Source organism: Monopterus albus, unplaced genomic scaffold (genome assembly GCF_001952655.1).
Source record: "Monopterus albus unplaced genomic scaffold, M_albus_1.0 scaffold206.1, whole genome shotgun sequence".
In the NCBI taxonomy this organism is placed as follows: Eukaryota; Metazoa; Chordata; class Actinopteri; order Synbranchiformes; family Synbranchidae; genus Monopterus; species Monopterus albus.
In genome coordinates this window covers 920,611-935,298 of record NW_018128086.1, presented here as the reverse complement: position 1 = coordinate 935,298, position 14,688 = coordinate 920,611, and the positions used below count along the sequence as shown (strand labels likewise).

The following is a 14,688-nucleotide window of genomic DNA, read 5'->3' as shown; positions in this document are numbered from 1 at the left end:
TTTTCAATCAGTCATTCTTATTAACCTTTTTATGTCCAAAATTAAAATCTTAATCTCCATATACACATTTCACCTCACTGCCATTTGTTATATGAATTTAAAGTAGTATGAACTGTGGTTTACACACTGTTTATCTTCCCGCAGAGCAAACATGAAATCATACAGGATGGCGTTGTCCACAAGATCTGCAGTGACCCCTGTTTTCTCCGGTTCTGCACCTTGAACAAACTTTCTCTCTGTGAGAAGTGTCACTCCCACTGCAACACCTTGCTCATTCTCAAGATGGAACATGGCAGTAAAAAACTATGTAGTGCAGAGTGTCTGGCCCAACTCAAACAGGTATATATAGTGTTTTTGGTTTAGATTTATACATTTTTAACCTTTTTGTAAACTTCTGTTACTACTTTAAATGTGCATTAATTGAGATATTGTACATAAACCCAGTGACAATGGGACAGGACATGGTGTCTCTCAGTTACACTCACCCCGTTCATATTTTCCAAATGTAAAATGTTCTGAGTTACACAGAGATGATGGTGATGGGATCTAATATTTTCTCTCTGCTTTTTATTATTTGGTAGAAAATCCAAACACCACAGCCGTGTGCCATGTGTCGCACCTCCACTCGGATATTAGACATGGTTGAAAACCACAACAGTGAAAACGAAGTGGAGCTCTTCTGCACCAGCAGTTGTGTGATGGCATCAAGGATCCAGGCCATCAGTGCATCAGGTACTGGACAACTGCTCTTTCTCCTCCTCTCGGGGAACTGAGTATTTCTGCCTAAAGATTGTGCAGACGTTTAGTTGCCTTGAACAACTTCAAGTGTCAGAAGACCTTAAAGCTGAAAGCTGTGGATCTCACACTGTAGATGGACAATATTATTCTACTTCTAGTGTTCTTCATCAGCCGAAGCAGATCACTGGAAAACCTATCCAAGACCAGTGTACATTAAAAAAATATTTAAAACAAAGCACTGGCTGGAAGAAAGCACATGTCAGATCCAGTCCAAATGGATTCCTGATCCAAATTGTGGCCTACATGAATAGGCAGAGAGAATATCAACACTCCTGGCAGCATGACACAGCACCTGTTGATAAGCAGCAACAGTCAGAAAGAGTGCCACGTGTGCCATTTTCTCTGCCCAGTTCATTCTGTCTTTTGTCAGTTGAACAGAAGAGACAGAAATAAAACAGGACCCTGACAAACTCAAGTAGATTGGATATAATCTAGGCTCATATATCAGTTAGTTGTAACCAAGTGAATCATCGAAGACCTCTAATTCACCTCCATGAAACCTCTAAGTCTTCAAATTCACTCTTATCTCAGGATCTCTGAGGTTGTTCCTTATGTACTTGCGATATTAGTCTCTAAGCAGCTGCTTCTCCTTCTCCACAGGTACTCCACTGAATTGTGATAACTGTGGAAAGACTACAGTTCCAGCCTGCCACCTCGCTATGTCCAATGGATCAGTCAGAAACTTCTGCACTCTTACCTGTGCTATGGCTTTTAAGGTAATAGACTTTACAGGTTGCAGTAAGGTAGTTCACTGAAGCTTTTTCCCGTGTACATGAACATGCTTCTCTGTACCTCAGGACAGTCAGAAAGACATGACTGCTGCCACTAACCTGACAGGAGCCTCCGACCACCCCCAGTGTGATTTTACCAAACAACCAGAGAAGCTGCCATGCGCCCAGTGTCGGCGCATTATAAAAGCTACACCCAAAGTCATCCAGAAAGAGGTGTGTTGGCTGCTCCAGCGGGTATGATCCAAGGCACATATTGTTTCACAGACTGACTGCTGTTGAAGTAGTCTTGAAAAAGCTGTGATGACAGGATGCTCCTGCATCCTCTTAAACTCTCGTCATAGCCTAGAAATTCCTTAAGTTACACTGATATTTTTGTAAATATATTTTTTAAAATATATTTAACTCTGTCTGCGCAGGGCAAAATGAATTTTGTGTGTAGCCTGGCCTGTTCTCAAGAATTTAAAAGGGTCAACAACATCATGGGTGTGTGTGAATATTGCAAGAATGAAAGAATCATCAGAGATGCTAAAAGAATTGATGGCAAAGACTGCTACTTCTGCTGTGACGGTAAGAAAAATGAATGAAAATGTGTAGTGCAGGATTGTGTAGCCTTCAGACATAGGATGCAGTGTTTATGGCTCAGTTCACGTGATGACCCAAAAGTTAACTGCAGTATCAGAAGGTAAAAGTACAATAAAGACACCAAGTCAAGACTTGTCTTTGACCCCTCCAAGGCTGCAAGATGATCTTTTGTCATGAGCTGGAGAAGACGTGGGGGAAACACTGTAGCTTGTGTGCTTACTGCCACTCCATTTCCAAAACGGTGGTGACAGCAAAGTATGAAGGCACTGATGAGGAGTTCTGCTCTGAAGACTGCAGCTCAAAGTTCAAAATGCTCTTCTGCTGTGTAAGTTTAATCGGAAGTTCCTCCACTGCACAAACAAATTGGTTGCAAATGTAGTTTTTAAATTTTTATTAGCACAGCGTGCTCTCGCTAAAATAAGTAATATGCAATTTCCTTGTAACACAGTTGAAATGTTTTGTCCTGCATGTGAAAAATCCTGAAATCCCAAATTAATGATAAATCCTCTGTGCTGACTTCACCACAACTCTCTGCTTTCTCTCAGGTTGCCAAGTGTGACACTTGTGGCCATAAAGGGAAACTGAGACAGAGTCTTACCATGCTGGGAGAGGTCAAATACTTCTGTGACCTGAAATGTCTCCTACACTTCTGCAATAAAAAGGTCCAGATGGTCAACACAGGTTTGTATTGTCGTTGCAGCACCCTGTTGGTTGCTGTCTTTTAATACTTCACAACCCTGTTTAAGTCTGAATTTGTCCATTTTTTACATATTTTCATCTTGTGACAAGAGCAGTCTCTCAGTGGTGTAGGCCTAAAATTTGCTGAGTAGAAGCCTGGTAGTGGTCTCAGATCTGCAGGGACTGGTCAGTTAGTGGTGGCCATACTTCATACTAAACATAGTGAAAAGGGCTTTTAGCCATGATGCTGCCCACAGCTGGAAACAGCTCGCTTTAGATTTGCCCCAATTGTAGCCATTTTTAAAACTAAGTTAAAGACTATTTATTTTTTTCTCAGCTTTTTATTAATATGCCACTTTTACTTATTCTATCAATTCTGAAAATGTGTTGCAGAAATAAACTTGCCCTGTAAAGTCCTTTTGGTTTGACGTGTGTCCAACCCTGGTTTGGATTTTCAGTGATTCAGCTGATTTGACAGATTTGATGTGTGACTCAACTACTCCAACGCTATGTGCAGAATCTGATTGCAAAATGCCAAGATGGCAGCCGCTGTATTCACGATATATTGTTGTCACTTTGGCATAGTGGGGGGAAGTGGTGACATCTTTTATATGCAGTCTATGGTTTTGACTTTTTCATGCGCTCATGGGATTTATCACTAACGGCACCTGCTGACTCTTCTGTTTTCTAACTACAGATTGTCCACCTCCTGGATTTTCAGGCACAGTGCCATCCTCCCTTGTCATCGCTAACGTTATTTCACTTGCTAGCGCTCTCACTAGGCAGCCCAGTGAATCTTCCCTTACTGCAAAACAAGGTATAAACACAAACACACAAATATACATCCAGATCTTGTGTTTTTTCTAACTCTGTCATATCTCCACAGGCTCAGTTCTTGAGATTCAGCCAAAGGTCGTAGGACACGTAAGTTTACTCCGTAATAGCAATTTTTGGTTTTCTCACCTTTGCCTTAATCTGTAGCCTGTTAGACTGTGGTGAACTCTGACACACTAAGTGTATGAACAGCAACAAGATGTAGCATAAATTGTCCTTGAAAGGGATCTACTCCCTCTTCCTGAATACTTCTCTGTACCGGGGAGGACAAGGACCTCTGCCTAATGAGAAGCACATGTGCATGAATGTTATCAGTGCAAATTCCTTTCTTCTGATGCTTTTCCAAACCTTGTGTGTGCAACCATGTATATATATTGACTGAGTTCTCTTTTGCTTTTCGAGCCTCTCCAACAGACCTCTTTCTGAGTGATGTTGTTAGACCGTTCCTTTCTGCAGAAATAAGAATACCAAAGAACACAAAAACTCACGGTCAGTATCGGTCCCAGGTCAGAGCCAGCAAACACGTACATCCAGGGGAATCCAAAGTGCGTAGTCCGAGGGGAAAGTCCGATAAGCCGATACACATGAGCAGTCCGAGATAAGAGGGCAAGGCAATACAGGGTAATCCAATTAACAGTCCGGGTCAGAAACACAAAATACCAAAAACCGAATATATTGCTGGAAAGTCAGAGCTGGGGTCTAGAACAATCTGGCAGCGTCCTCATGGGAGGACGCTGCCTAAATAGAGATGAAAACAGGTGCACAAAATAACGAAGCAGGTGAAACTAATGTGAGTGATGAATGTAAAGAAAAGACCAGAACTAAGGTGAAACAAAACAGGAAATAGTGTCAAAATAAAAGCCAGACAGGAAGCAGTGGAACCGAATCATGACAGTACAGTGCATCAGAAAATGTCTTTGCTCATGGTCAAATATGCAAAGTATACAAATGCTATGATGTACACACATACCTTCTTTTCAGAATTAAACTTTGATTTGTCTTCGGTTTTCTTTTTTTCTGTTGCGTGAAGACGACTATGTACCCAAGGTCACAGTCCTGCCGGTGCCAGTCTACGTTCCTCTGCCTATGAACATGTATAGCCAGTACACCCCACAGCCCCTGGGCCTGCCCTTACCAGTATGTAAAACACCCCCAACACTGCCTTGTTTTACTGTGATCACATACTAATATCAAATATTAGTGCTCTGCAGTGCAAGAAAAATATTCTTATTCTTTATTGTTTCTCTTAAATGATGCTTAAGTTCAATTTATCAGGAAAACCTGCACTTGCCTTGGAACCCTTCTCTCACTGAACAGAAAAGAGCCTCTGTGTTTTCTGATCTCATCTTTGTGCTTTAATTGAACTGTGATAAACTCTTCAGTCAGCTGCTTCACAGACTTGCAGCAGTGTCTTCCCACTTTTCATTGGTTGGTCAGTGGTTGGTCCTGGGTTCAATGTTAACGACATTCAGATGTCAGGTTTTCTTGAGATTATAGGGAACCTTGGGAAGAACCGAGCAATTTAAAGAAGGAAATTTGCTTTCTCTGGTGGTTACTCTGCCGTTTAAGACACACACTGTGCAACAGAAACAGTGTTTATTAATTGTAATGATTCAGTGATGTTTAACAGCTCCAGGTCTCACCAGCAGTTTCTTAAGTTTATCTTTCCCAATCTGTGCCTTTCATAGCTGCCTGTGCCGATATTCCTCCCTGTTATGTTGAACAACCCTGAGCCAACAATAAAAGACATGACAGAGAGGATGCAGCCCAAAGCCTCTGAGGGGGAACTCAAAGTCTCGTCTGAAATGGAGACCAAACAGGATGACAAGAATGGGACAGAAGACAGACAGACGGAGAAAGAGGTGACAACAGAAGGAGAAACACAAGAAACTCAGGCCTTTATGGGTAAGACTTTAGATAATGACATGAAATAATTGTACTATCACAGTTTTTAGACCAGTGAAAGAATCTTTTATGTTTGTCACACAGGCTTATGACGGCAGGAGTTGAAGGATTTGCATATTTCCACAAATGTATAGGCCTTGTACAAACTTGTGCATTTCTGTCTGCCAACAGAGGGTGGTGTCCCATTTATTCATCCAAAACAAAGAGAAATAGACACACATAAAACATACAGACACTGTGAGCGGCCTTGTGATGTCAGATATAGCATAGTCTGACACTGAAACTGATTTTAACTATACATTTTTAAACAAATCTGGCTCATTTTGACATAAAATATCATCACAGACACACTTACTGTATGTGCATTTTAGAGTGGATTTTCCTTTCCCCTAAAATAGAGGATATGATATGTGATTTCACTCTTAATTGATTCATGTCACAATTAAAACATACACAACAAGACAGAACATGTGTGAATGTGTTTGTGTCACATTTCTCATGAGTTTGTTTTCTCGGTCACAGCTTCTTACACAAAGCAGCTGTGTGTGAGATTACTACTGTAAGAAATCAGGGAGGCTGTTATCCCACAGGAGACAGATCAGGAGTTTAGCTTGTGTCCTTGAGTTACTTGCTTGTGTAGAAGAAAAGGCTGTAGAAGTCTGATGTGAACATAACTTTGATTTGTTTTAGCAGGAAAGCACAGGTGTAACTAAAGATATTAACAGCTGCTCTTTCATTTAGTTGCAGTTGTTTTTAGTGTTACTAATTACTCCTGTGGCTTTTCTGCTATGACATGTCTAAGTGTGTGCTGTGAGTCCACCTTTTTCCCAGTAGACCTTACAGACACGCCCTATAATATCAGCCAACAATAGGAAAACAAGTTTTTGTTTTAATCTGGTTCAGATGGCTTAGTTGAACTGAATAAAGAACATCATGCAAAATCTTTGTGCACCGTGGGTTTATCTTTGACTTATCCTCATTATTTTCAGACCACAACAGCAGCTGCAATCTTGGTAAAAATAACTTGGATAGTTCCAACAGCGGGCACTCCTCCGCCTCCTTCCCTGACACCAGCCTCAGGTCACCCAGTTCACCCCACACCCATGAGAAACTGGCTCCAGTTTCAGACGTGCCCAGCAACCTTCAACCTGAACTCCCACCTCCGGCTTCTCCGGCTCCGCACTTGAGAAAGAACCCCCAGAGCTCACCGAGCCCTGCCCCTGCTCCCCCACTATTACAGGAAACTCTGGGGAAAGTCCACAAAATGCATAAGGTAGCACACCACCTGAGGGCTAGAAGCTGTGGGCTCATCTTTCTGTGGTGTAATCTTGTCTCTCCTCTCTGTCCAAGGAATGCAAGCTGCAGCAGCTGACTGAGGCAGAGGGGACATCTCAGAGGGACTTTTCTAAGGTCATGTCTAGGAAGCACCACAAACCGAAGAGTCGCTGTGGAATTGATGCCTGGGAGAGATGGATTCAGTGGAGGGAATCGCAAACTGGCCTGGACCCTGTGTCTGGTATGTTCAATTACTGGTATGTCTTTCTTCCGTTTCAGAAAGCTCAGGATTTTTTCTTGAAGTAAGTTTAAAGTTTTGTGTCAGGTGTTACTGGAACAATAGCTTCTTAAACTGTAAACAGACATCTATTATTGTTGATACTTCTTTTTCAGCTGCAGTACCAGAATCAACACTGTACAAGTAGCTGTTTACATCATTAGCAGCACCAATAAAACACAAGCCAACTATTAACCTGAATAATAGAAGAGTAATTAAGAGATGATGTTGTCTGACAGGGAATCAATCAATATGCATGCAGTAATTTTAACAATTGATTCATCTTTTAATCTTTTATCAAGCAAAAACATGAATCAAATATCTTCTCCCAGTTTGTCATGGTAGGGTTTGCTGCTTTTTTCTGTTTTATATCATTTTAAGTTCAGTATAATGTTAGTTTTTGAGCTGTTGATTAACCAAAACAGTTTGCTATTGGGCTTGGTATTTTTATTATTTTCTAACATTTTACACACTGCCCTTTTATTAAAAAACAAAACACATAAATCAATAACAAAAATAACTAGTTAGCTGCAGCCCCTAATCTTAAAATAAATACGAGGAATCAGGTGTTGTCAGACTTTGGCTGCAAGTCTGAAAAAACAAAAACCAAAACATCCACTCAGATGTTCTCCTTTCATGCAGTCGAGTTAAAGAAGGATATTCTTTGCTGCTCCGTGGCTGAACTGAGCAATGGCCTCTGTCACTTCATCCATGAGGTGAAACGACCCGATGGAGCGCGGTGCTCCCCCGACAGCCTGTTCTGCCTCTGCCTCAGCATCCAGCAGGTCAGATGAACGACGCTGTGCACAAACATAAAGGGTGCTCACTACCCTGTTGTATAATGGTAGGATTTATCTATCAGTGTGTGTCTTTTCAAGGCTGTTCAGGTCATCCTGATCACTATGGTTTGAGCATTTACCCTAAAGTTTGTTATCATCAAATAGCTGAATTCATAATGAACAATAAATAGTATATTTGAAAAACTTCTTCAGTTGTGTTACACTGTATCTCTCTGCTGGAAGCTTTCATTCACTACTTCATTCATGCTTCTCAGAAGCCTTTGCAGGGACATCACACAGTGCTTGTTTTGCCTGCTGTTGTTTATCTGCAGTACCTGTTTGAAAACGGTCGTATGGAGAACATATTCAGTGATCTGATGTACAGCAAGTTCTCTGCAGAGTTCACCAAGATCCTGAAACAGTTCAAACCCTCGGTCTCAGCCGATGGTGAGTCCATGTCCTTGTCTTTTTCTTTCTCTGAATGAGTCAGATTGGCCAGATTTATATCAGCTCTGTTCTCCTCTCCAGGTTACATCCATTCCCGTGTGCAGGAGGGGTTCCTGTGGGGCTGTAAACAGCTGGGGGCGTACTCCCCCATCGTCCTCCTCAACACGCTGCTCTTCTTCTTCTGCAAATACTTTGGCTTCACCACGGTGGAGCAGCACCGCCAGCTGTCCTTCACTCGCATCACATGTTGCACCAAAACCAACCCGAACAAAACCAAGACCACTGTCCTGCAATTCTACCCGCCCATATCAACAGACGAGACAGAGCCAGGTACTGTCGTGGCTCAGGTTCAAACTGAAATACATTAGTTCCATACCAACATGTGGTAAGTGCAGTGATCTTAACATATAGGAATGCAGTACGTAAATGTACTTGCCTGCACTATGTCAGACCGTGTGTAGCGTTGTACCTAGATGCCTTTGTCATGAAAAGAAATAGTAAAGTGCTTGGAATCATTTGTGTTGTGATATTTCACTGTGTGTGTGTGTGTGTTTTCCAGATACAGACGGAGTTCCACCTAAAAAACGTAAGAAGAATGAGAATAAAGAGAATTTCCTGGAGATAATGGAGAACCCAAAGAACTTTCTCCGCTGCCCGATCAGACTCTATGAGTTCTACCTCTCCAAGTGGTGATTGTCTCACTGAGCTTTACGCTTTTTTTGTGTAGTTGTGCTGTTGTCTCTTCAGCTTCATCCATGTGCTCACTGCTCACAACCATCTTAAATTTTAATGTTTTCTCTCCTATCCAGCCCCGAGTCTGTGAGGCAACACGGAGACTTGTTCTACCTCCACCCAGATCAGCACTGTGTTCCCAGCAGCCCTCTGTGGTTCTCCTCCACCCCTCTGGATGACAGCACCATGGAGGCCATGCTCATACGAACGCTCACTGTCCGAGAGCTGCACCAGGGTGTTAGTAGAGGTACGGCCCAACAGACGACAGATGGCCCACCATTTGTGAATGATGATGAGGAGGATTCAGAGGAATGAAGGCAGCTTTTTTGTTTTCTTCAAAATACTGTGTTTAAACGTGGATATCATGGAGTTGTTTGGCATTTTTTCATTCTTTGACAGTTAATCACACACAGGTGCAGACAGGAAAAATGCAGAGAGAGGGGAACGACATGCAACAAAGGTCTGGGACAGGACAAACGGGGGCATTTAGCAGCTAAAGAGCCACATATTTCCCTCATGAGTTGGTGGAGCGAGTGAACAGTGGACTTGCGTTTATCATGTGACCAGAAACAGGACTCCTGTGTAGCTGCTAAAGTTGATGTGTAAACTGTTTGCTATTAAGCTCGACATATTAACCTAATTTGTTAAAGTTATGTTCACAATATGTTTCAGTTGCCTCTAAGTGACCAAAAACAGTTAGTTAGGGCTAATTTACCTTTTTATTAAACTAAAAACAAAACTGACCTCAGCTCTGTTCACTGCAGCGACCTTGTGGAAGAAGTCAACAGTTACAGGCCATTTTACTTCAGCACCCAGTATAATACAAAAAAATGTCCAGTGTTATAAACATTCAGTGCTGTGCTGTGTGACCTGTAGCAGATCTGAGCGTCTGTGGCAGGACTCCACACTTCTGGTAGCTCGTTGACTCATCACTCAGACACAGGACGGTTTCCTCAGACAAACAAAAACAACAGTGGTATCACTGCTGAATATTTCCAACAGGTTGCTATGCTCTAAATATTTGATCCCCAATGACGATTTGTTCCACAACATTGTTGACAATAAAGTTATGGAGCTAGATTTCCTCTTCTTTTTTTTTTTGGTGTCACTGGTTGTTACCAGTCTTTATTTTTGTAAAACTGTAAAACTGGGATCACACCTGCGGTTCTTAGAGGAGGTTCCAGGGGGTCGCTCTCCTATAGATGTTACCTATCTCTGCACTAGAGTGGTCTAAGAGTAGATTTAAGACTGGTCGAACGCCACAGACCAGCTCCTGATTGAGTTCAGCTCTAAAAAAGAAAAAGGCTGAGGTAAGAAATACGTTTACATAAACTGATGATTTATGGTGTTAATCAAGTCTTGGGTATTGTTTTGTTTTCTTTGAGTCACTGCTAAATGCTTATTTTTATTTTTAATAAATACAACTATTGAAGAGTGATCCTTGTTGTACTTATTCTGTTACAGGACTAAGCAAACCTCCAAATTAAAAACAAAACAAAAAAACAAGACTGACCTGGCCAATTGGAGGTACGCTGCACAACACATGCTGGTCTTATGTGAAGGTATTTCTCCTGCTACTATGGTGTTAAAGCTACAGCGTTAAAACACATTCATTTGTTGAACAACCATTTGCTGGATTCCTCCAGAGGCTTCGGATTGCAGCCCTCCGTCATTAGGGGGAGCTGTTTAGGGCGATTAGTTGCTGCAAGCTGTGAAAGAGTGAGGCCGCCCTGTGTCTGTGAAGACTGAGACATGTTTTCATCCTCCTACACTGTTTGACCAGGCTGGTTTGTTAAGTCATGGCTGTATCTGTTGTACATGCGTAGTCATTGTACCTGCTCAGTGTAGTGATTCACTTCAGTGATATTTAGTTTTTGTGTCTGAGCCTTTGAGCCTGTAACTACAATGGTTTAGCCTTCCCAGATCCAGTCAGAGTGCTGCTATTCACTGTGACCACACATAATGTGGATTCTGTCTAGTTTTACCGGATTTCACAGCAGATGTGAAACAGTAAATTCTATTAAATGGAGCTAAACTCTTTCTGTCATCTCAGTTTCTTAGATGCAAACTCTTGAATCCACAGATGTGGAAAGGCTGATCCCTTCTGGTTCGCTTTCTTTGGTCTCCTCCCTAGACTGTTTCTCTGCCACAGACTTTTATCCTTCCCCTCACTGAATATTTATGTCACAGTTGTTGTCTACTATAATTTTTATACACAACATCTGTGTATTTAGTTGCAGCAGGTTCTACAGCAGGAAAACAGTATTGCAAAGTCCACACCAGTGACTAATTCACATCTACAGATTTTAATGAGTTGTTCCATCCAGTAAGCCAGACAGCTTCTTTTGTATGTCAGCACCGTACAGGTTGGATCAGTGGTGTTGCTTTAAAGTTACAAACAAAGTGAAAACACAAGGAGTTTATTGGTGAAAATGCTTTATAAAACATTTTTGTTGCTGTTGGATCACAAATTAAAAAGATCAGTAACAGCTGGTTAATTCTGCACAGTCACTTCTTGTTCTCATTTTAAAAAATCTGCATTTTAAAGTTCCCTTCCACTTAAAAACATGTTTCTCTTTTGTGTTTCATGACCTGGATATTTGAGCTTCACTGTGCAGAACGATGTCCGAGCGCAGTTTGACACAGATGCCTGTTTTCACACGTTTGAATAGTGGTTCAATAAACAGCTCACACAAATGTGGAAACCTGAAGTCTCCAGGTCACACATACTGAGAACATGCTTAAGTAGGAGACATATTGTGTCATGTAGGTGAACTTTAGACATACTTACATATTCAAAGATTATTAATATATCAATGAGAGAATGAACTGATATAAACAGAAGAACTTGTAATGGCCATGCAGCTTTTTGACATATCAGACAAAATATTGTGCAAAGCAATGTATTTTTATTAACATGTCTGAAGGAGATCCTCAATGTGTACAAACCTTATTATTTATTATACATTAGCTTTATCAATAATAGCATTTCTCCATTGAGGTTGTTAGGTAAGCTCAGAATTCACACTTCACTGGATGTCAGACTAATGTAACATTATTAATTCTGCTGGTTTCTCACATATTCGTTTGTGATCGGCTTTGCAGGATTGATCAAACCAGGTCTTCAGGTCTTCTGCTTCATTCACCCTCAAGGTCACACAGTCCTCTCCATCAGGATTTCCTGCGTTGTTCGGCTCCAAACCGTGCCAAAAGATCAAACTAACAGAACAAAACCACTGGATCAGTCACACTGGGAACTTTGATACTGAACACAAATAGAAAATTTGTTCATAACAATCAAACCTTGTGCTCAGTGTTGAGTTGTCCACCCACAGCCACGTTGCCTCTTCCTTTGAGTCTGTCAGCCCGATCCAGAACTCCTTATCATTAGTTTCTTTGTCTCTGATTCTTTCCACCAGGAATCTCTGAATAGGGAGAGTTGAGGAGATTCACTGTGAGACATGATGAAACACAAAGATGTGATGTGAGACCATGAACCTGCAGCAGTGTTTTCTACCTGCTCCTTCTCACTGTCAATCTTAACCAGGTCTCCTCCCATTTTTTTGCATTGATGTCTGCTCTCATTCCAGGATAAAGTCTCAACCAGGTCTCCTCCCATTTTTTTGCATCGGTGTCTGCTCTCATTCCAGGGTAAAGTCTTGTTGGAGAAATGATAGCACTGTCCTTTATGCTTCTCCCAGCCTTGTTCACACTTCCAACATTGTGTGTCTTTGAAGAGATTACAGCAGTGTTACAGTCAGGAGGAAGAAATCACTGTTTACATGTGATGTGGAAGCAGCAGGAGCCTCAGGGTTAAATAGTGTAAGTCTGTGAGTTTAACTGAGCAGTTTCCTCCTTCACAGGTGCACAGCACTAGCACCAGGTGTAAGGCAAGACACCTGTCCTGCAACTCCAGGCATGAGCTAGTGCAAAGGTAAATTCTACACTGTCTGACTGACTGTATCAGATATAAGAAAGACAAAATGCATAACATATCTCTTACATGAGGTTTTGGGGACAAAGGCTGTGTCACTTCATGTGGTTTTGCTTCAGTTTCTCTCTTTTATGAAGGAAAATGAATCAAACATTCATCAGAAGCCTCTGTTTCGCAACCTGAACTGAAAACTAACAAAACCTTTTCATGGTTCAGTCAAAAGAGTTGAGCAGAAAAATATAGTGAAATCATTAAAACATAGATTAGAATTTGCCATGTATTTGAAATAAAGATGATAAAAAATCCAAACTTAGTCCAAAATGTGTCCCATGTTACCGTGACCCCTGTGGACAGTTTCACACACCGACAGGTTTACTGTACCTTTGACTTTTTTCTTCAAAGCATCATACTTCTTTTCCAGCTTATCATACTCCTTTTCCAGCTTTTGGAATCTTGTCTTAGTTTCGAAATAATTTTCCAGCTTTTGGAATCTTGTCTTAGTAGTCACATCTGATTGAAACAAAAGAAAGTTGTCAGTAAAGATCAGTATTTGATCAGGAACAATGATGGTTTTTAAAGAAACTCAGATTAACTCAGAGAGATTATATTTGGTTCCAAAACACACTAAAACAGTGACTGATTTGGCAGAACTGGTTTCATCCCATTACTAAAAAACATCAATCTGCCCTGTTTTGTTCTGTATTTAATTTTAATTAGTCTCCGTACAAACTCACAGGCAACACACACTGCAGCAACAGCAGCCATCAGGAAAACACAGAGAACCAGCAGGGTCACTCTCTCTGATGTGACCCTTGACCTTCTGTTTGCCTCTGCTCGCGGGTTAGCTAAACAGGGAGAAGTGACAGAAATACGAGAGACGTGAGATATGTGTACGATGATCAGCAGCTTTTAGACACAATAACATGAACATCTGTGCAACATAAGTTACCAGTTCTGTATCATCTGGACAGAAATGGAACAGTAAAATCATCATTCATTCATGTTTTTTGTACTGGATTGTAATAGACTATGTTCATATTATTGTGTTTACCCTCTGGATTTGCCCATTGAAACACTTTCACCTGCTGTGACTATAGTGTATAAGTACCTGAGTCAAATTCCTCGTGTGTCCATCACACCTGGCCAATAAAGCTGATTCTGATTCTGATGTTTGGCTGCAGTTCCAGACTCTTCATATACTATTAAGTATTCAAAAATGCCATATTTTAAATGTTCTTAAATTGAAATTCTGAGTCCTCTGTTCTTTTTTTTTAATGTTTTTGTTCATATTGTATAAAGTGTGTCACTGAACTGATGCAGTTTAATTCCATCTGTGCACTATTATTGTATATGGAGTGAAATAAGACCACAACTTCTTTTATCATGTTTGATTTGATTTGTGAAAAGACAAAAAAATCTGTTGCTTGGTTTCTAAAACCATAATCCATAAAGTTAAACAATATGCAAAAACTTATTTAACTGAATCACTACAGTCTGGAGGGTCGTTGTTAGTTTTAAAACCATCTCCCAAGGCACACGTTAAGCAGAACACTATATTTAAATTGTCCTTTTGTGCTGTGGAAGCTCATTTATATGTCACTGATTTTTCTTTCTTTCTATTTTGAGGAACCTTTGGACACTGATATAGTGAGATCATAGAATTTGTTTTTCATGTTGCTGCATTTCTCATTTTATTTGGTGTCTGCACACGTCACA

At 40.9% G+C, this 14,688-nt stretch overlaps 2 protein-coding genes across 2 annotated transcripts in view; one reads left to right on the top strand and one right to left on the bottom strand.

The window, feature by feature from the left end:
- The window catches only part of LOC109970738 (uncharacterized), a 33,287-nt gene extending 22,841 nt beyond the window's left edge, over positions 1-10,446 (top strand). The window contains exons 27-44 of the mRNA XM_020618511.1: positions 145-339; positions 582-732; positions 1,399-1,514; positions 1,596-1,742; positions 1,946-2,096; positions 2,264-2,436; positions 2,657-2,792; positions 3,487-3,606; positions 3,676-3,713; positions 4,623-4,760; positions 5,312-5,528; positions 6,518-6,801; positions 6,879-7,044; positions 7,723-7,865; positions 8,192-8,306; positions 8,388-8,636; positions 8,866-8,995; positions 9,116-10,446. Of these exons, the coding sequence (XP_020474167.1) occupies positions 145-339; positions 582-732; positions 1,399-1,514; positions 1,596-1,742; positions 1,946-2,096; positions 2,264-2,436; positions 2,657-2,792; positions 3,487-3,606; positions 3,676-3,713; positions 4,623-4,760; positions 5,312-5,528; positions 6,518-6,801; positions 6,879-7,044; positions 7,723-7,865; positions 8,192-8,306; positions 8,388-8,636; positions 8,866-8,995; positions 9,116-9,353 (2,907 nt within the window). The 3' untranslated portion in view covers positions 9,354-10,446. The remainder of the gene's footprint in view (positions 1-144; positions 340-581; positions 733-1,398; positions 1,515-1,595; positions 1,743-1,945; positions 2,097-2,263; positions 2,437-2,656; positions 2,793-3,486; positions 3,607-3,675; positions 3,714-4,622; positions 4,761-5,311; positions 5,529-6,517; positions 6,802-6,878; positions 7,045-7,722; positions 7,866-8,191; positions 8,307-8,387; positions 8,637-8,865; positions 8,996-9,115) is intronic.
- Positions 10,129-12,633, bottom strand: illr4 (immune-related, lectin-like receptor 4). The gene is made up of 3 exons (XM_020618496.1): positions 12,556-12,633; positions 12,342-12,463; positions 10,129-12,257 (listed from the first exon to the last, which is right to left on the bottom strand). Exons 1-3 carry the CDS (start codon positions 12,595-12,597, stop codon positions 12,083-12,085), a joined length of 339 nt encoding a protein of 112 aa, XP_020474152.1. The 5' UTR covers positions 12,598-12,633; the 3' UTR covers positions 10,129-12,082.
- Positions 12,634-14,688: the final 2,055 nt, after the last annotated feature.